The sequence below is a fragment of the Pan paniscus genome, chromosome 11 (assembly GCF_029289425.2).
Source record: "Pan paniscus chromosome 11, NHGRI_mPanPan1-v2.0_pri, whole genome shotgun sequence".
Classification (NCBI taxonomy): Eukaryota; Metazoa; Chordata; class Mammalia; order Primates; family Hominidae; genus Pan; species Pan paniscus.
In genome coordinates, this window is record NC_073260.2 from 10,518,255 (window position 1) to 10,538,924 (window position 20,670).

Below are 20,670 nucleotides of genomic sequence, written 5' to 3' on the forward strand. Positions count from 1 at the left end.
CATAGTGGCACAACCAGGCCTAGCACCCAAGGCCCTCAAATGAATTCCTCACTATTAATCTTTGTTGTTGTTGTTGTTGTTGTTGTTTTTGAAACAGAGTCTCGCTCTGTCCCCCAGGCTGGAGTGCAGTGGCATGATCTTGGCTCATTGCAACCTCCACCTCCTGGGTTCAAGCAATTCTCCTGCCTCAGCCTCCTGAGTAGCTGGGACTACAGGCACCTGCCACCACGCCCGGCTAATTTTTGTGTTTTTGTAGAGATGGGGTTTCACCATGTTGGCTGGGCTGGACTCAAAACTCCTGACCTCAGGTCATCTGCTCGCCTCGGCCTCCCAAAGTGCTGGGATTACAGACGTGAGCCACCATAGCTGGCCTCTCATATTAATCTGATGGTAGCAGTTATTGGTGCTGGGTGTGGTGGCTGGGGTGGGGGTGTCATATGTGTTTGTGTGTGTGTGTGTGGAGAGGATTGGGGTTCGTGACAAGGAAGACATAGACATTCCCACAGGGGTGAGAGAACAGCACAGTGGGGGCCAGGAGGACCAGGGACTTAAATAATTCTCAGGAGGAGGACTGAATGTTGATCATGCAAGCCCTACCTGCGAGGCACTCAGACGCACATCATCTTACACAACCCTCTGAGACTGAGACCTGAGTTATCTCCAGTTCACAAGAGAGGAAAGCACTCTGGAGGTGAGGTGAAGTGGTGTGCCCAGGCCTTCTAGCTGGCCCCGATTGAGTCTCACTGGATAGCAATAGTAGCTCCTGAATTTCTTTGGAAGGTGGTGTTAGGGGCCTGGTCTCGAAGTTGCATTTGCATAGCAAGCGCATGGGTTTGGCTCATATCATATGTTTAACGGGGGGAGCTGATAGGAATATATCATATAATAAAATACATATTTGGTGTTTGCCCCTGGTCCTTAGTAAAGAATTCCTAAAATCCTTGGAGTTTCTGGAAGATAGGCATGTCTTGTTAGTCACATGGAATCCCTCTGCACTGTACGATTACGGGGTCAGAACTTTCAGCCCATCGGGCCCCCTCCATCTCTGCCTCCATGGAGGTGTGAGGGACTAGACTTTGAGCACAATCACATGGTCCATGTCTGTTTGTTATTGTTGTTTTGGGGGGATTTTTGTGTTTGTTTTTTCAAATGGCCAATGTCTTCATCAGTCATGCCTACAAAATAAACCTGTCAAAAATCACAACAAATTTAGTATAAGATCTAAGTTCGAGACCAGGCACGGTGGCTCACACCTGTAATCCCAGCACTTTGGGAGGCCGAGGCGGGTGGATCACGAGGTCAGGAGATCGAGACCATCCTGGCTAACACGGTGAAACCCTGTCTCTACTAAAAATATAAAAAATTAGCCGGGTGCAGTGGCGGGCGCCTGTAGTCCCAGCTACTTGGGAAGCTGAGGCAGGAGAATGGCATGAACCCAGGAGGCGGAGCTTGCAGTGAGTGGAGATCACGCCACTGCATTCTAGCCTGGGCGACAGAGCAGAGCGAGACTGTCTCAAAAAAAATAAATAAATAAAAATAAAAAATAAAAAATTAGCCGGGCTTGGTGGCAGGCGCCTGTAATCCCAGCTACTTGGGAGCTTGAGGCAGGAGAATTGCTTGAACCTGGGAGGCAGAGGTTGCAGTGAGCCGAGATCATGCCACTGCACTTCAGCCTGAGCAACAGAGTGAGACTAGATCTCAAAAAATAAAAGGCATTAATGGCTCACGTCTATAATCTCAGCCCTTTGGGAAGCCAAGTTGGGAGGATTGCTTGAACCCTGGAGTCTGAGACCAGCCCTGGCAACATAGTGAGACACTATCTGTACAAAAAGAAAAAAAAAAAAATTAGTCGGGCATGGTGGCTCACACTTGTAGTCCCAACTAATATAGTCTGTTAATTAAAAGAGAACGAGGCCGGGCGTGGTGGCTCATGCCTGTAATCCCAGCATTTTGGGAAGCCGAGGTGGGCGGATCACCTGAGGTCAAGAGTTCGAGACCAGCCTGACCAACATAGAGAAACTCCATCTCTACTAAAAATACAAAATTAGCCAGGTGTGGTGGTGCATGCCTGTAATCCCAGCTACTCGGGAGGCTAAGGCAGGAGAATCGCTTGAACCCAGGAGTTGGAGGTTTCTGTGAGCTGAGATCAAGCCATTACACTCCAGCCTGGGCAAGAAAAGCGAAACTCTGTCTCAAAAAAAAAAAAAAAAAAAAGGCCGGGTGCAGTGGGTCACGCCTGTAATCCCAGCCCTTTGGGAGGCCGAGGCTGGAGGATCACTTACGGTCAGGAGTTCAACCAGGCTGGCCAACACGGGGCCAACATCAACACCATCTCTACTAAAAACACACACAAAAAAATTTGCTGGGCATGGTGGCACGCTCCTGTAATCCCAGCTTCTTGAAAGGCTGAGGCAGGAGAATTGCTTGAACCCAGGAGGTGGAGGTTGCAGTGAGCCAAGATCGCGCCATTGCACTCCAGCCTGGGCAATGAATGGAGACTCTGTCTCAAAAAAAAGAAAGAGTACGTGAAGGAATCTATAAGAAACCTGGAGTAAATTATCTCATTTTCAGCTCTGAATCACACTGCAGCTCAAGGCCCCAGGGTCCCCATGTATAAAGCCTTCCAGGAGCTAGGCGTGGTGCTGCGCACCTGTGGTTCCAGCTACTCGGGAGGCTAAGGTGGGAGGATCCCTTGAGCCCAGGAGCTCAAGCCTGCAGTGAGCTGGAATTGCTCCACTGCACTCCAGCCTCGGCAACATAGCGAGACCCTGTCTCAAAAAAAATTATTTTTAAACAAGTGAACTACTCAGAGGTCTGAGTGCTGTATTTGTCCCAACTCAGAGGGGGGCTCCGAGCCATCCAAAATTCAGCACAGTACCCGCGATGCCGCCCATTTGGACACTTATTCTGCCCAACCTACTCCAGCCCGCGTGCCCCTGCAGCCCGTCAAGCGCCCAGGCCACGCCCCTGGGCGACATTGGCTCTCCGATTGGACAGCTTAATGGAGGTGTGGCCGGAAGAGGCGAGTCTCATTGGCAGAGGCGGGACCGACGGTGTGTGCGGAACATGGCGGAGCGCGGCAGGAAGCGGCCGTGCGGCCCGGTAAGTGCGGGCGGCGGGACCCCGTGCAGGGCAGCATGGTGGAGGCGTGAGAACCAGTGGCGTGGGGGCCTTCGCTGGGGCCGGGCCGCGCCTCCTGCTGCCTGCTTCCCGCTGATTCCAGGCCGGAAGCCCCCGAAGGTGCCGCGTGAGCCTCAGCAGGATGGGAACAGCGCCCGTGTCCTCTCCGGAACCCCCTGCGGCTCCCTGGCCCCCGCTGGATTACGGAGGCGGGACCCTGCTCGCCTCCGGATGCTGAATCCGGAGCCCTTTCGTGGCTTATGTCTTCTGACTTCCAGGGCGACTGTGGGCAGTGCTGTACCCTGAGCCTGTTTTCTCTTCTGTTTTGTGGGAACTCATTCGACAGTTTCTTGAGTGCTTTCTGTGTGCCAGGCTGGGTCCCAGGCGCTGGGGATACAGCGGGTCCCTGCCCTCCTGCCGCTTTCTGGGGCAGCAGTTCGCAGAGCTTCCTTGGCTTCCTTGCCGCCCCGTGTGGAGGGGCTGGCTATGGTGCAGCAAACGGACCCCCTCCAGGTGTGACCATCAGCCTCACACTCATAATCCTCCTACCACTCCTTCTCCAGGGTGAACACGGCCAAAGGATTGAGTGGCGAAAATGGAAGCAACAGAGTAAGTAAGGGTGGGTAAGAGTATCTTCCCATAGGCCACTCCACCAGTGCTCAGTCAAACCCTGGAGAAAGACACCAACTTTGTTCCCTCTGGGTCCTGCAGCACACAAAGTGGGGAGGCAGGGGCCGGGAGCCCTGGGGAGGCTCCCTTGCTGCCCTCTGGCTGCTCACCCAGCAGCTCTCCAGAGTCCAGGCTGACCCAATGAGTGGGAACTGTCTCCTTGGCCAATTAGGATGTTCTTTTATCCAGAGAAAGAGGAGAAAAAAAAATGGAAGGATCTCAAGCTGATGAAAAAACTGGAGCGGCAGCGGGCACAGGAGGAACAGGCAAAGCGCCAGGAAGAGGAGGAGGCAGCGGCAGAGAAGGAGGACCGCGGTGAGCTGGGGTCTTGGGGAGGGCCACAGGTTGTGGCCCACAGTAGTTGTCCTGCAGGCAGAGCAGAGATGTCTTATCTGAAAGGGCCTTTACAGACCAGTAGGTCCAAACATCTTGTCCTGATGGAGAAACTGAGGCCCAGAGAAGGGAGGGAGCCAGCAAACTGAGTTCTGACCTCCTGCTTAGGTAAATTTCAAGCCTATGGAAGGTAAGCCTTATCTCTCTTTTTTTTTTTTTGAGATGGAGTCTTGCTCTGTTGCCCAGGCTGGAGTGCAACAGCGCCATCTCTGCTCACTGCAACCTCCACTGCCCAAGTTCAAGCAATTTTCCTCCCTCGGCCCCCCGAGTAGTTGGGATTACAGAAGTGTGCCACCACACCTGGCTAATTTTCGTATTTTTAGTAGAGACGTGGTTGCACCATGTTGGCGAGGCCGGTCTCGAACTCCTGACCTCAGGTGATCTGCCCACTTCAGCCTCCCAAAGTGCTGGGATTACAGGCATGAGCCACCGTGCCCGGCCCAAGCCTCATATCTCTTAATTTAGACCTCTAGAACTTCATGATCTTCCTGATTTTTTGACTTTTTTATTGAGCATTTTCTGTGTGCTTTAATTTCATTTTTCAATTATTTTGATTTCATAATAAAAACGAAAGAAAACTACAAAGAAGACAGGAACAATCCCAGCAAACATTGTAGCAAAAGCTTGTGGAAACAATTATAGCTACTTATCCATGTGTAGCAAAGTACAGATACAATGTTACAACAGTGAAACCATGTTATCTATGTGCTTCTTGGGCTTTTTTGTTTGTTTTTGAGACACAGTCTCGCTCTGTTGCCCAGGCTGGAGTGCAGTGGCTCGATCTCCGCTCACTGCAATCTCCACTTCCCAGTTCAGTCGATTCTCCTGCCCCAGCCTCCAGAGTAGCTGATTACAGGCATGCGCCACCATGCCCGGCTAATTTTTGTATTTTTAGTAGAGACGGGGTTTCGCCATGTTGGCCAGGCTGGTCTTGAACTCCTGACGTCACTCAGGTGATCCGCCCGCCTTGGCCTCCCAAAGTGCTGGGATTACAGGCATGAGCCACCTTTTGTGTGACCTTGGGCCATGTATTTGACTTCCCGGGGCTGAAGGCCCCTGGTCTGTAAATGGGGATAATGGCAGTATCCTCACTAGGGATCAGGTTAATGGCTATCGGGTTAATGTGCACACACTAAAGACTTATTAGATATCAGCTTTCATTTTATCCCCATTTGATAGCTGGAGAACTGAGGCAGTAAGTGGGAGAGCCAGGATGTGAACTTAGGCCATTGCTACTAACCGCTCCACAGCCTCGCCCAGTGGTTTGCCCTGCTCAGAGGAGCCATGGAGACTGCTGCGTCCATCTTCCTCCTGGGAGACTGAGGCCCAGAGAGGGGAGCTGGATCTATTTTGCTCATCTCAAAATTCCTCCCACTTGGGAAATTCTCAAACCATGGGCGCTAGGGACAGAGGAAGGGAGAGAAAGGTAGGGGGCCCTTGCCTCTCACACTGGCTGGGAACATCCCTCCCCTGCTCAGGGCGGCCCTACACACTGAGCGTAGCCCTGCCGGGCTCCATCCTGGACAATGCTCAGTCGCCGGAGCTTCGCACCTACTTGGCCGGTCAGATTGCCAGAGCCTGTGCCATCTTCTGTGTGGATGAGATCGTGGTGTTTGATGAGGAGGGCCAGGATGCCAAGTAAGGGGCCATCCCACAGGGTGCCAGGGCTCAGGGAGAGGGAGGGGCTGCCGGGATGGGCCGAGGCTTCACCCTGCCCCCGTCCACATGCCTGGCTCTTCCCTCGTGCCCTGCCTGAAATACTCCCTGTGTAATCCTTAGTGGGTAGAGTTGCCAGGTGGGGGTGATGACTACAGAGGTGGGATTGGGAGCCAGAAGGCCTAAACCCGTATCTCAGCTGTCACCCCGGCTGGAGTGCATGCAGTGGCATGGTCATGGCTCACTGCAGCCTCTACTTCCTGCACTCAGATGATCCTCCCACCTTAGCCTCCTGAGTAGCTGGGATTATAGGCATGCACTTGTAGACAGGAGCTCTTGAAGGGGCCACAGCTGGATCCTGAGCCCCCATCTCTCTCTCTCTCCAGGACTGTGGAGGGGGAATTCACAGGAGTTGGGAAGAAGGGGCAGGCGTGCGTACAGCTGGCCCGGATCCTGCAGTACCTGGAGTGTCCACAGTAAGGGGGTCACTCCCCTAAGCATGAGGGAGGGGTGTGTCAAAGTGGAGGCCAGGTAGGAGGCGGCTTCCCCTGGGAACATCCTGAGGTCAGCATTCTTTCCTAGGTACCTGAGGAAGGCGTTCTTCCCCAAGCACCAGGATCTACAGTTTGCAGGTAACGCTGTGTGGGCCCGCCCCCCCATTTCCCCTGGATCATGCCACAGACACTGAGACCACCCAGTCCTACCCTGTGCTGTCCAGGTGGGAAAGCAGGCCTGGGAGAGCAAGACCTGTGCCTGATGCCAAGACGCAGGTCTGTGGCAGAGCCGGTACTCCGCTCCAGGGTCCCCACTGCACCCTGTGTGCCCTAGCACTTCCCAGACTCTTCCCGGCTCTGCCTCCACAGGGCTCCTGAACCCCCTGGACAGCCCCCACCACATGCGTCAGGATGAGGAATCCGAGTTCCGAGAGGGCATCGTGGTGGATCGGCCCACCCGGCCAGGCCACGGCTCCTTTGTCAACTGTGGCATGAAAAAGGTAGGAACAGAAAGATGGGCTAGGACACACCTCCAGGACACACCCTGGCAATGGAGGGCAAGCAGATGGATGTTGCGGAGAGCCCTGGACCTGCCCGAAATCCCTCACTGATGCAAATTTGGGCCAGAGAATTGTGCAAAATGGGGCTCAATAGATAAAGCCAGGAATGAATTTACTGTTGCTTAAAAAGCAAATCGACAGAAGACAGTCCTCATGCCCCAAACAAAACCCTGCAGAAACAAGTTGAAAGTCACTCTGGAGCTGCTCCCATGTGGCACAGAGCCAAGCTGGGACGAGGGCATTAATTTGCCGCCTCTTTATCCTCAAGTCTCCTCAAATCAGAGGCAGAAACCTTTACATGTATGGAGTCCCCTCCCATCAGAAAGCACCAGGCGCAGTCACTCACGCCTGTAACCCCAGCACTTTGGGAGGCTGAGGCAGGCGGATCATTTGAGGTCAGGAGTTTGAGACCAACCTGGCCAATATGGTGAAACCCTGTCTCTAATAAAAGTACAAAAATGATCCAGGTGTGGTGGCACGCATCTATAATCCCAGCTACTCGGGAGGCTGAGGCAGGAGATTCACTTGAACCCAGGAGACAGAGGTTGCAGTGAGCTGAGATTGCGCCACTGCACTCCAGCCTGGGTGAGAGAGCCAGACTCCATCTCAAAAAAGAAAAAAAAGAAAAAAAAAGTTGCAGAGCTACCAAAATGTAGAAAACTGAGTTTCATCTACTTCTATCCTGTGCCATGAGCGCCCCAAAGGTGCATGTTTGGCCAGTGACCTGTGTTTTGCACAAATGATCTCTTGTGAGCAGGTTCAGCCAGTGCCAGGGGTGGAGGGTGGCAGGTTGACCTGGACCCCTTGGTCCCTTGCCAGCCCTGGGGCTCCCCTGGTGGCATCTGGAAGAGCCGTGGCCCCTGCTGATCTTGAGAGGAATGGCACCCATTTCTTCTGGCTTCTCCCCAGGAGGTGAAGATTGACAAGAACCTGGAGCCCGGGCTTCGGGTGACCGTGCGACTGAACCAGCAGCAGCTCCCAGGTATCTGGAAGGTTCCCCAACCCCTGGGTTGGCCTGATGAGCTCCAGGGTTCAGCCACCTGCTTCCATTCCCTCACCCCATCTTTACAGACTCTGTTACCCCTCCAGACTGCAAGACCTACCATGGCAAAGTGGTATCATCACAGGACCCTCGCACCAAAGCTGGTCTCTACTGGGGCTACACCGTCCGACTGGCTTCCTGCCTCAGTAAGGACAGACCTTACTTCTCTGAATATCCATCCATCCCTCTGGGAGGTGGCTGGGAGCCTTGCCTGACCCAAATATCAGACCAAGGTTTTTGTCCTGTCAACTTGCTGTGTGTCCTTGGGCAAGTCCTTTCCCTTCTCTGGGCCTTGTTCTCCCTGGATGCACTGCCTGGAATGCTGTTAAGGACTACTGAGCAAAAGTATCATTATTGATCAATAATGTTTCTGTAGGGTTGGGAATGGAGGCAAAAGGGCCAAAGAAGTCAGAGGCCCACTTCATGTTCTTGGTGCCTCTTCCTATCCAGTCTCTGCCCTGTTCCCCAGCCAAGCACAGGCTTGGTGTCTGCCCTGCTCAGTCCTTGACTTTCCAGGAACAGCTCTACCCACCCCTACTCGGTACACACACACCCCTGCCTCAGTGCACACACAGGCAGAGCTCTACCCACCCACCCCTACCTTAGTACACACACACACACACAGCTCTTCCCACCCACCCCCGCCTCAGTACACACACACATAATACCCGGAGCTGTGGCTTGTGGGGAGCAGGACCTGCACTGAGCTGGCCCCACCCCCAGGTGCTGTGTTTGCTGAGGCCCCCTTCCAGGATGGGTATGACCTGACCATCGGGACGTCAGAGCGCGGCTCAGATGTGGCCTCTGCCCAGCTTCCCAACTTCAGGTGTGTACCTCCTGGGGCTGGGGCCAGGGCAGGAGGAATGTGGCCAGGAACCTGCCTGGTGGGTGAAGCTGCACAGATGGGCCCCTGCTGTCTGGGGTGGGGAGGGACTGAGGTCTGGGCGCTGTGCTGGGTGGGGCCTCGGTGGCCACTCAGGTGACCCCCCTCTTACATGGGCCAGGCATGCTCTTGTGGTGTTCGGGGGCCTCCAGGGTCTGGAAGCTGGAGCGGATGCTGACCCCAACCTGGAGGTGGCTGAACCCAGTGTCCTCTTTGACCTGTACGTCAATACCTGTCCTGGCCAGGGTAGCCGTACCATCCGCACGGAGGTGAGCCCGCCTGCCTCCCCGACTGCCAGCCACTGGGGCCTTGGGATCTGTCCAAGGGGCGGGTGCTACTCTTGCCCTGTCACCCACCCTTGCCTATAGCTGTCTTGTCTGGAGGTGGTCCTCTCATCCCCCTTGGCCTCTTGCCACAGCAGTCTTGCCACAGCGACGAGACATGAGTGTAGCTGGGAGTCAATCATGGGTGCTAGTGCCCGTCCTGTGCTCCCAGACTGGGTGACCTAGGGGGCCCTGCCCACCCCTGCTCCAGGCCTCTGGTTCCTTAGCTGTGCGCTCAGTGATCTCCCAGGGCCCTGGTTCTGCCACTTCCTTGTGTGTGACCATGGTGGGCACAGCAGCTCTCCCCTTGGGGGTCTCACTTGCATCTGTCCCACGGGGGAAGCCACGTGCAGCTGGAGCCTTCGTCCTGGCCTCATGGAACCTGTGTACCCACTTTTGGGGTCAGGCATAGGACTCTGTGCTACGGGAACTCTGCTGGGAAGGCTGGTACTCCCATCAGTCTCGCAGGGCCGACAGCCCTGTCTACCCATCCCTAAGGCCTTGCCCAAGCCAAGCACTCTGAGCCTGACAGCCATACCCCCCAGCAAGAACCCTGGCTGCCACCCTTCCAACCCCTGCATGAGGGGTGAGAACTTCTTGCCCCTCTTCTTGCCCTCCCCTGGCCCTGGGAGGTGGGCATTGTTACCTTCGCCCGCATTTTACAGAAGAGGAGCCTGAGGAGCAGGCTGTGTGGTCCTCCAGGTGGCAAGTGTGCAGTGTGAACCTGGGCCTGTCATTAACCTCACCAGGCCCTGCTAAGGATAGGGGACCCCAGTGGGCCGGGTCTCAGGCAGCCAGGCACTGAAGACAGGCTGGGAGCGGGGGCACCCGCTAGCCCCCCAGGCCCCAGCCCACTGCCACGTTTCTCTTCCAGGAAGCCATCCTCATCTCCCTGGCCGCCCTGCAGCCTGGCCTCACCCAGGCGGGTGCCCGGCACACCTGAAAGTTCTAAGGGGCCCAGGACATCAGTGAAGCAGCAGCGAAACCAGGGACTCTGCAGGTCACTTGGGACGGACGCCACCAGACTTGTCTCCAAAAATCACCACCTTTAATACTTCCCGGCCTGCACACACCCACAGTCTCACTGGGCTCCACCCTCACTTACTGCCCGCCGTGATGGCCTTGAGGCTGCCTGCCCGTGCCAGGATGTTTGGCACAAAGAGCAGCCCTGAAGCCCGCTCAATGCTCTCGATGGGCACCAGGAAGCGCTCCAGTGGGATGGCCTCATCCACAGGTGCGTTGGGCATCACGTAGGCGCGGAGCTCAATTTGCCCACCTGCTGCCTCCAGGATCAGCACCTTGAAGAAGTGTGTGGGCACTGCCACGTGGTTCTTGCCGATGACCTGGTACTTTACGTAGGATTTCCCATCAGCCTCTGTCCTATGGGCAGACCCAGGCACACGTGGGCAGGGGGCCTGGATGAACCCAAAGCCACCTCTTCCAGGCAGCCTTCCCTGATCTGTCCTCTAACTTCTGTCAACCTGCAGGACCACTCCCTCACTGTGAGACTTCTGTAGCCTGCCTGGCTCCTCCTTGAGGCTGGAACTCTCTCCAGGGTGGTTAACTCTTTCCCTCTGTTTTCCTTATGCCCAACACTGGGTCAGGCAGAGTGGGCGACAATAAACGCTGCTAGAAGAATTGAGCCTTCTGAATATTCACATTCGTCTGAGGGGAGACTTAACGACTGTCCATCTCTCCCCACAGAGGTGAGCAACAAGTGGGCAAGGACCATGACAGGTGACATCCCAGCACCAGCACAGGTGCCAGGACACCGGACAGGGGCTTCCCCCTCAGCAGAGTCTCCTCCCTTGCACCAGGCCCTAGGAGGCACCTGCTAATGAAATTTGATCAGTGCCCCAACCACCGCCTTGGCCAGCCTATGCTGAGCCCTTACCATGGACCAGACCCTGGGGAAGCATGTGACATCAACCAAGAGGTCACAGGTTTTGCAGGGGGGGACACAGGTCATTTGCCCACAGCACCAAGGAACTAGGTGATGAGGCCTGGACTCCATCCCGAGCCTGTGGATTCCAGAGTGAGTTGCTCAGCCTGGACCTGTTGCCTCTCAGTCCCAGCCCTCTGCAGGCCAGAAAAACCACGGAGCACACCCAGAGGTGCTCAGTTGCTTCCACCTGAGAGGCAGGGCTGCACAGGAGCAAGAGTGGAGGCCCTGGGTCAGGCAGATCTAGATTCAAACTCCCGAGAAGGGTGGAGGGAAGTGCTCCAAGCAGAGCAGAGACTGAAGGCGGGAGAGCCTGGTGCACCGCGGACCTGCAGGGGGAAGGCGTGAGAGCTCGGTGCACTGGGGACCTGCATGGGGAAGGCGGGAGAGCTCGGTGCACCTCGGACCTGCAGAGGGAAGGCGGGAGAGCTTGGTGCACTGCAGACCTGCGGGGGGTTCCATATTGGCAGAACAAGATTGGGTGGGCATGCCAAGAGGTGACAGCAGGGAGAAGCGGGGGCAGATTCAGGGCCTGCTGCTGCCCATGGGCAGAGGAGAGATGGTCAGGGGTACCCGACAGATCTTTGGCTGTGGAAGTGGAATGAGGGGACCCGAGGCAGGGAAGCTGACAGGCTTGCCAAGAAACCAGATGAGTAGGGAACTGGTATTGACCCAGAGCCTGGGGCAAGCCTGGCCCTGTGAGTGGCAGTAGGGGCCTCGGGTGAGTGGGAGGTTCTGCCGCCCCCTGGTTTCCACCTTACCTGGGCAGGAAGAGTGGCCCTGTGCAGACATAGACGTTTTGGTAGCTGCGGGTCAAGCTGCGGCTGTATTTCTCCAGGTTGTTCCAGGCATTCTGGTTGAGGTGGGGCACCTGGTAGGAGAGATAGGGCTTAGCAGGACTGTGGCTGGGACCCTTCCTCCTCTATCAGAGGGGGCCGCCCCAGGCCCTGAGGGGATGGACAGGCTCAGAGATATCCAGTGAGACAAGCGGGGGGAAACTGAGGCTCAAGGAATGAAAGTCACTCCCTGAAACCCAGGGCTGATAGAGTGCTAGCCACCACCCTCTGTCCCTCCCACAGCCCAGGTGTCAAAGTCTTTTCTGAGCTCCCAAGAGTCGAATGAAGGAAGAGCCTGTCTCCACCTTTCAGAGAGAAGGACTGAGGCCTGTCCCCAGCCCCACCCAGGGGCTCCTGGGAAGACCAGCCCTTCCAGCTACCAACCCGTTCCTTTTCCCAGTCTGAGCCACAGGAAGAGCCTAGCGGGGAATGTCATGAATCGACCTCCATCCTGAGCTCTCCAGGCCTGGGACAATGGAAAGTGGATAGGGGGCTGTCTTCCCAGAAGGAAGCTGGGTCAGAGGTTGGTGCCCCATGGGCTCCACCCAGAGCCCCATGGCAGTCTCCATCCTTTGGTGCCAGGACCTGCTGGGAACAGGCTGAGAGGGTGGTTGGCCCAGTGCCTGGCACTAACAACCTGATCGTGGGCCAGGTGTCTGCCTCGAAACTGCCTGAAGGCAGGCAGGGTAGGACAATGTCTGGAGGCTCACGGTTTTATAGACTAGGGGTCCCCAACCCCTGGGCTACAGACCGGTACCAGAACCGGGCCACACAGCAGGAGGTGAGCAGCAGGCGAGCAAGGGAAGCTTCATCTGTATTTACAGCCCCCCCCCCCCCCCATTGATCCCACGGCAGCCTGAGCTCCGCCTTCTGTCAGATCAGTGGCGGCTGGAGATTCTCATAGGAGCTGGAACCCTATGGTGAACTGCGCATGTGAGGAGGTTGCGCGCTCCTTTTGAAAACCTAATGCCTGATCTGTCGTCGTTGCCCATCACCTCCAGATAGGACTGTCTAGTTGCAGGAAAACAAGCTCAGGGCTCCCACGGATCCTACATTACTGTGAGTTGTATATTTCACTATATGTTACAATGTAATAATAATAGAAATAAAATGTACAATAAATGTAACGCACTTGAATTATCCTGAAACCCGCCCTCACCCACCAAGCCGTGGAAAAACTGTCTTCCACGAAACCGCACCCTGGTGCCCAATAGGTTGGGCGCTGCGATTCTACAACAGACAGCCTTCTTCTGCTGTGTGACACTGTGCCCGTCACTTTGCCTCTGTGAGCCTCAGCGCCTCATCACTACCGCAGGAGGAAGGTGAATAACGGTATTATCCCCATTTTTTTGACGAGGAAAGCGACGCTCAGGGAGGTGCCCAGGGTTCGCAGTTGAAGCTCAAGCCCTGGTCCGCCTGCAGACCCTGTGCCTGGAGCCCAGTGCTCCTCCCTCCCGCCACGGGATGTCACTGCGATGCCTGACCGGGGGCGCGTTGGGCAGCTGCCCCGTTCTGCAGAAGAACAAACCGAGGCCCCGCGAGGCCAGGCGCCGGCCCCGCATTCCGCGACCGGCCCGGGGCGCGGGCGCTACCTGGGGCGCGACGTTGCTCAGGTAGAACGTGTCGTCCATGGCCTTCTGGCTCCAGCGGTGGTTGGCGGCGGCGGCCAGGTGGCCGCGGTCGAAGCCACTGCCGCGGTAGTCGGCGTTGGTGGCACGGTGGTATGCGTGCACCGAGTCGTCCTCGCGGAAGTCGCACTCGCGCCGGTCGCCGTCGCCGCGGAGACGCTCGGGTCGCAGCTGCTCCACCACCCAGAGCGCGCCGCGGGTGCGCGGGTCGTAGCACAGCACGTACGACTCGCGGCTCTTGAGCTGCGCCAGCCCCGGCAGCCCGTACTTGGCCAGCTCGCCCGGGCCGCGGGGTCCCCCGGGCACAGGGGGCAACTCGGCTGCCGCCGCCACGGGCAGCACGGGCAGCCGGCCCAGCAGTCCCGGCGCCGCCCGCGCGTCCTCCCGCCGCCGCCGCCAGCCCTCGACGACCGCACCCAGCCCCGCGCCCAACGCCAGGGTCAGGCCGGCCCGCAGCGCCCGCATGGCCGCGGAGCGACCTAGCGGCGGGCGACCCGCGAGGCTCTTAAAGGAGCCGCGTCGCGGGATCCAATGAGGGCACGGGGCTGCTGGGGCCGCGGACGATAGCGTGACCTCCCTTCCACTCACAAACACTCCCAAGGGCTTGGGCCTCGGAACCCAGAAGGGAGCAGCAGAGCCCAACCGGGTGTCCCCGGCGTCCTTTCTTTGCGCATTTAAGACGCCGGTATGAGGGGCGTGGCATCGTCGCCTCAGCTCGCGATTGGCCACCATCAGGCCTGGCTCCGCACCCGCCTCGCAGGCCCCCTGCTGGTCGTGGGGTGGGAGTCACTCTCTCCTCTGCGCCTGCGCAGGGAGCTCCTGCTTAATACGCTCCGCGGAAGGGTCAAGCACTGTCGAGAGCTTTTACTGTCACTGCTTAGTCTCACTCTCTACACCGCTTGGAGAGTGAGCTCCTAGTTCGCAGAGCAGGCATAGGGCCCCAGGTATATCTGGCCCTAGGCTATCCTCCATGACACCATAAAATAAGCCCCGCAATTCTACCAGATTGGCAAAGGTTTCTTTTTTTTTTTTTTTTTAGACGGAGTTTCGCTCTGGTCGCCCAGACTCGAGTGCAATGGCGCGATCTCGGCTCACTGCAACCTCCGCCTCACGGGTTCAAGCGATTCTCCTGCCTCAGCCTCCCAAGTAGCTGGGATTACAGGCATGCGCCACCACGCCCGGCTAATTTTGTATCTTTAGTAGAGACAGGGTTTCTCCATGTTGGTCAGGCTGGTCTCAAACTCCCGACCTCAGGCGATCCGCCGGCCTCGGCCTCCCAAAGTGTTGGCATTACAGGCGTGAGCCACCGCGCCCGGCCCAAATTGGCAAAGATTTTAATTAACAGCAGTTTGAGGACAAGGATGCAGACGGCTGATGCTGGCTGCTGGCTGGAACAGAAACCTGGGACGAATATTCCAAAAAGCAGCTTTACAGTACAGTACAAGCGAAGCCTTAAAAAGGTTCATACTGTTCAACCCACGCAGAGGGCTGAGCTGGGGAAATCTCGGGAATGCAAGGATCTCGAACGCAAATATTCACCAGAGTATTACACTGCCGGCAGGAATAAGCAAAATATTCAGAAATATGGACTGGTTAAGGACTTTTATTTTTTGAGACGGAGTCTCACTCTATTGCCCAGGCTGGAGTGCAATGGCGTGATCTCCGCGCAGTGCAACCTCTGCCTCCCAGGTTCAAGTGATTCTCCTGCCTCAGCCTCTGAAGTAGCTGGGATTACAGGCGCGCATCACCAGGCCCAGCTAATTTTTTTTTTTTTTTTTTTTTTTTTGAGACGGAGTCTCGCTCTGTCACCCAGGCTCACTGCAACCTCCGCCTCCTGAGTTCAAGCGATTCTCGTGCCTCGGCCTCCTGAGTAGCTGGGACTACAGGCGCGCGCCACCACGCCCAGCTAATTTTTGTACTTTTAGTAAAGAATGGGTTTCACAATGTTGGCCAGGCTGGTCTCGAACTAACTCCTGACCTTGTGATCCACCCACCTTGGCCTCCCAAAGTGCTGGGGTTATAGACATGGGCCACCCAACCCAGCCACTCAGCATTTTTTTTTTTCCTTTAAGGAAAATAAGGTCTTGTGCTGTCACCCACATGGAGTGCAGTGGCAAGATCACAGTTCACTGCAGCCTTGACCTCCTGGGCTCAAGCCATCCTCCTGCCTCACCCTCCCGAGTAGCTAGGACCACAGACACATATCATGATGCCTGGCTAATTTTAAATTTTTTGTAGAGATGGGGCCTCGCTATGTTGTCCAGGCTGGTCTTGAACTCCTGGCCTCCAGTGATCCTCCTGCCTTGGCCTCCCAAAGTTACAGGCATGAGCCACTAAGCCCTCCTGAGGTCAGGAGTTTGAGACCAGCCTGGCCAACATGGCGAAACCCTGTCTCTACTAAAAATACAAAAATTAGCTGGGCATAGTGGAGCGTGCCTGTAATCCCACCTACTGGGGGACTGAGGCAGGAGGATTGCTTGAACCTGGAGGGCGGAGGTTGCAGTGAGCCGAGATCATGCCACTGCACTCCAGCCTGGGCAACAGAGTGAGACTCTGCTTCAAAAAAAGTATGGGACAGGGTCTTGCTTTGTTGCCCAGGCTGTTCTTGACCTCCTGGGATCAAGTGATCTGTGGGCCTCAGCCTCCTGAGTAAATGGGACTACAGGCTATGGTGTATCACCATACCCAGCTACTTTCAGCAATTTTGAAATATACATTAACTATAGTGACCATGCTGTAGTTTTTTTTTTTTTTTTTTTTTTTTTTTGGAGACAGAATTTTGCTCTTGTTGCCCAGGCTGGGGTGCAATGGCGTGATCTCGGCTCACCACAACCTCTGCCTCCCAGGTTCAAGTGATTCTCCTGCCTCAGCCTCCCGAGTAGCTGGGATTACAGGCATGTGTCACCATTCCCAGCTAATTTTTTGTATTTTTAGTAGAGACAGGGTTTCTCCATGCTGGTCAGGCTGGTCTCGAACTCCCGACCTCAGATGATCCACCCACCTCAGTCTCCCAAAGTGCTGGGATTACAGGTGTGAGCCATCACACCCGGCCATACCATGCTGTAGTTCTAAAAAAAACATTCCTGGGCCGGGTATGGTGGCTTAGGCCTGTAATCATAGCCCTTTTGGAGGCCAAGGTGGGAGGATTGCTTGAACCAAGGAGTTCAAGACCAGCCTGGGCAACATAGTAAGACCCCCGTCTCAAATTTAAAAAAAAAAAATCCTCCTGTCCAGCTGAAACTGTACCCTTTGACCAACATTTCCCCATTCCCCACCGCCCCAACTCCCACCAATCCCCAGACTCTGGTACCATCATTCTACTCTCCACTTCTATGAGTTGTTTTACATTCCGAATATAAGTGAAATCATGTCGTGTTTGTCTTTCTGTGCCTGGCTTATTTCACCTACCGTAACGTCCTCTAGGTTCTTCCATGTTGTCACAAATGACAGAATCTCCTTTTTTTTTTGAGGGTGAATCTCGCACTGTTGCCTGGGCTGGAGTGCAATGGCACAATCTTGGCTCACTGCAACCTCCCCCTCCCAGGTTGACGCAATTCTCCTGCCTCAGCCTCCTGAGTAGCTGGGATTACAGGTGCACACCACCACGCTCGGCTAATTTTTTTGTATTTTTAGTAGAGATGGGGTTTCACTATGTTGGCCAGACTGGTCTTGAACTCCTGACCTCGTGATCCACCTGCCTCAGCCTCCCAAAGTGCTGGGATTACAGGCGTTAGCCACCACGCCCGGCCTTGTCTTTTTTTTATAAACCATTCTGACAGGTGTGAGGTGGTATCTCATTTTGGTTTTAATTTGCATTTCCCAGATGATCCATGCATTGTTCAGCATTTTTTCAGATAGTTGCCAGACATTTTTATGTCTTTTTTTATTTTTTTTTTGAGACAGAGTCTGGCTCTGTCACCAGGCTGGAGTGCAGTGGCTCGATCTCGGCTCACTGCAACGTCCGCCTCCTGGGTTCAAGCACACACCACCATGCCCATCTAATTTTTGTATTTTTAGTAGAGACGGGGTTTCACCATGTTGGCCAGGATGGTCTTGATCTCTTCACCTGGCGATTCGCCTGCCTCAGCCTCCCAAAGTGCTGTATGCCTTCTTTTGAGAAATATCTATTCAGGTCCTTTGCGTGTTGTTTAAATCACATTGGTTTTCTTGCTATTGAGATTTTTGTTTGTTTCTTTTTGTTTTTTAGACAGAGTCCTGCTCTGTCACCCAGGCTGGAGTGCAGTGGCACGATCTCGGCTCACTGCAACCTCCGCCTCTGGGTTCAAGTGATTCTTGTGCCTCAGCCCCCTGGGTAGCTGGGATTACAGGCACCCACCACCACTCCTGGCTAATATTTTTGTAGTTTTAGTAGAGACTGGGTTTCACCATATTGGCCAGGCTGGTCTTGAACTCCTGACCTCAGGTGATCCACCCGCCTCAGCCTCCCAAAGTGCTTGAATTACAGGCATGAGCCACCATGCCCAGCTGCTACTGAGATGTTTTAAGTACTTATATATCTTGGATATTAACCCCTTATCAGATGTATGGTTTGCAAATATAATCATGCATCACATAAAGATATGTAATCCAAGCTACCCTGGGATGCTGAGGCATGAGAATTCCTTGTACCCCGGAGGCTGAGGTTGCAGTGAGCTGAGATCGTGCCACTGCACTCCAGCCTGGGCGACAGAGCGAGACTCTATCTCAAAAAAAAAAAACAAACCAAAAAAAGTATGCCAGGCTAGGTGGCTCACACCTGTAATCCCAGCATTTTGGGAGGCCGAGGCAGGTGGATCACAATGTCAGGAGTTCAAGACCAGCCTGGCCAACACGGTGAAACACTGTGTATACTAAAAATACAAAAATTAGCCGGGTGTGGTGGCACGCACCTGTATTCCCAGCTACTGGGGAGGCTGAGGCAGGAGAATTGCTTGAACCCGGGAGGCAGAGGTTGCAGTGAGCCGAGGTAGTGTCACTGCACTCAAGCCTGGGTGACAGAGAGAAACTCTTGTCTCAAAAGAAAAAGTAATAATAATAAAAAATAAAGAATGATACACCTGTCTGTATAAAGCACTTACCATGAATGGAGCTTCTGGGACAGGAAGTTGCTCTGCGTGGGTCACTGAGGAGTGAATGTGAAGGCCCAGAACAAAGTCTACTCTACGCTACTGTAGACTTTATCAACACTATATTTAGGCTACACTAAATTTATTTGAAATACTTCTTTCTTCAATAATAAACCTTAGCTTACTGTAACTTTTACTTTTTTTTTTTTAGGCGGAATCTCCCTCTGTTGCCCAGGCTGGAGTGCAGTGGCGCGATCTCCGCTCACTGCAAGCTCCGCCTCCTGGGTTCACGCCATTCTCCTGCCTCAGCCTCCCGAGTAGCTGGGACTACAGGCGCCCGCCACCACACCTGGCTAATTTTTTGTCTTTTTAGTAGAGACGGGGTTTCACTGTGTTAGCCAGGATGGTCTCGATCTCCTGAACTCATGATCTGCACGCCTTGGGCTCCCAAAGTGCTGGGATTACAGGCGTGAGCCACCGCACCCAGCCACTGTAACTTTTACTTTACGAGTTTTTATTTATTTATTTATTTATTTATTTATTTATTTATTTTGAGACAGAGTCTCACTCTGTTGCCCAGGCCAGAGTGCAGTGGCACAATCTCAGCTCACTGCAACCTCCACCTCCCAGGTTCAAGTGATTCTCCTGCCTCAGTCTCCCAAGTGAGTAGCTGGGATTACCGGTGCCTGCCACCACGCCTAGCTAATTTTTGTATTTTTATTTTATTTATTTTATTTTTTTTTTTGAGACAGAGTCTCACTCTGTCACCAAGCTGAAGTACAGTGGTGCCATCTCTGGTCACTGAAATCTCCGCCTCCCAGGTTCAAGTGATTCTCCTGCCTCAGCCTCCCGAGTAGCTGGGAATACAGGCGGGCATCACCACACCCAGCTAACTTTTGTATTTTTAGTAGAGATGGGGTTTCACCATGTTGGCCAGGATTGTCTCCATCTCCTGACCTCGTGATCCACCCACCTAGGCCTCCCGAAGTGCTGGGATTACAGGCGTGCCGCCGTGCCTGGCCTACAAATGTTCTAACTTTTTAAACTTTTGGACTCTTTTGTAGTAACAGTTAGCTTAAAACACAAATACAGCTGGGTGTGGTGACTCACGCCTGTAATCCCAGCACTTTGGGAGGCTGAGGTGGGCGGATCACCTGAGGTCAGAAGTTCAAGACCAGCCTGGTCAACATGGTGAAACCCCATCTCTGCTAAACTTCCAAAAAGAATTATCCAGGTGTGGTGGCGGGCGCCTGTAATCCCAGCTACTCAGGAGGCTGAGGCAGCAGAATTGCTTGACCTCGGGAGGTGGACGGTGCAGTGAGCCAAGATCGCGCCATTGTACTCCATCCTGGCAACAAGAGTAAAACTCTGTCTCAAAAATAAATAAATAAATAAATAAATAAAAATAAATTCAATTAAAAAAATACAAAAGTTAGGCAGGGCGTGGTGGCTCATGCCTGTAATCCCAACACTTTGGGAGGCTGAGGCAGGTGGATCACCTAAGGTCGGGAGTTCAAGACCAGCCTGACTAACATGGTAAAACTGTTTCTACTAAAACAAACAAAAAAACCAAAAAATTAGCCGGCATGGTGACATGTGTCTCTAATCCCAGCTACTCTGGAGGCTGAGGCAGGAGAATTGCTTGAACCCGGGAGCCAGAGGTTACAGTGAGCTGAGATCATGACATTGCACTCCAGCTAGGGCAACAAGAGTGAAACTCCGTCTCAAAAATAAATAAATAAATAAAAGTTAGCCAGGCATGGTGGCGTAGGTTTGTAGTCCCAGCTACTTGGGAGGCTGAGGCAGGAGAATCACTTGAACCCGGGAGGCGGAGGTTGCAGGGAGCCAAGATGGCGCCACTGCAGCAAGCCTGGGCAACAGAGCGAGATGCTATCTCAAAAACAGCACCAAAACAAAAACAAAAACAAAAAAAACAAAAAAACCTCCACAAACACAGCTTGGCACAGTGGCTCGCACCTGTAATCCCAACACTGGGAGGCCAAGGCAGGAAGACTGTTTGAGCCCAGGAGTTTTGAGACCAGCCTGGGCAATGCAAAG

General features: G+C 54.4%; 2 protein-coding genes across 5 annotated transcripts; one reads left to right on the plus strand and one right to left on the minus strand.

Annotated features, from left to right (window-relative positions):
- Positions 1–476: 476 nt before the first annotated feature.
- Positions 477–10,778, plus strand: SPOUT1 (SPOUT domain containing methyltransferase 1). 4 transcript variants are annotated; one of them, XM_034929218.3, is made up of 12 exons: positions 477–3,102; positions 3,684–3,729; positions 3,979–4,104; positions 5,661–5,820; positions 6,225–6,314; positions 6,421–6,470; positions 6,702–6,832; positions 7,802–7,874; positions 7,964–8,080; positions 8,658–8,760; positions 8,970–9,086; positions 10,015–10,778. In XM_034929218.3, the coding sequence occupies exons 1-12, from the start codon at positions 2,884–2,886 to the stop codon at positions 10,190–10,192; spliced, it is 1,410 nt and encodes a 469-aa protein (XP_034785109.1). In that variant the 5' UTR covers positions 477–2,883; the 3' UTR covers positions 10,193–10,778. The 4 variants fall into 4 exon arrangements, with proteins under 4 accessions (XP_034785109.1, XP_008974142.2, XP_034785110.1 ...); XM_008975894.6 differs by having other exon boundaries at positions 480–3,102; positions 8,939–9,086; XM_034929219.3 differs by having other exon boundaries at positions 483–3,102; positions 7,982–8,080.
- On the minus strand, positions 10,172–14,235 carry ENDOG (endonuclease G). The gene is made up of 3 exons (XM_003822458.6): positions 13,511–14,235; positions 11,844–11,953; positions 10,172–10,520 (listed from the first exon to the last, which is right to left on the minus strand). The coding sequence occupies exons 1-3, from the start codon at positions 14,009–14,011 to the stop codon at positions 10,238–10,240; spliced, it is 894 nt and encodes a 297-aa protein (XP_003822506.2). The 5' UTR covers positions 14,012–14,235; the 3' UTR covers positions 10,172–10,237.
- Positions 14,236–20,670: the final 6,435 nt, after the last annotated feature.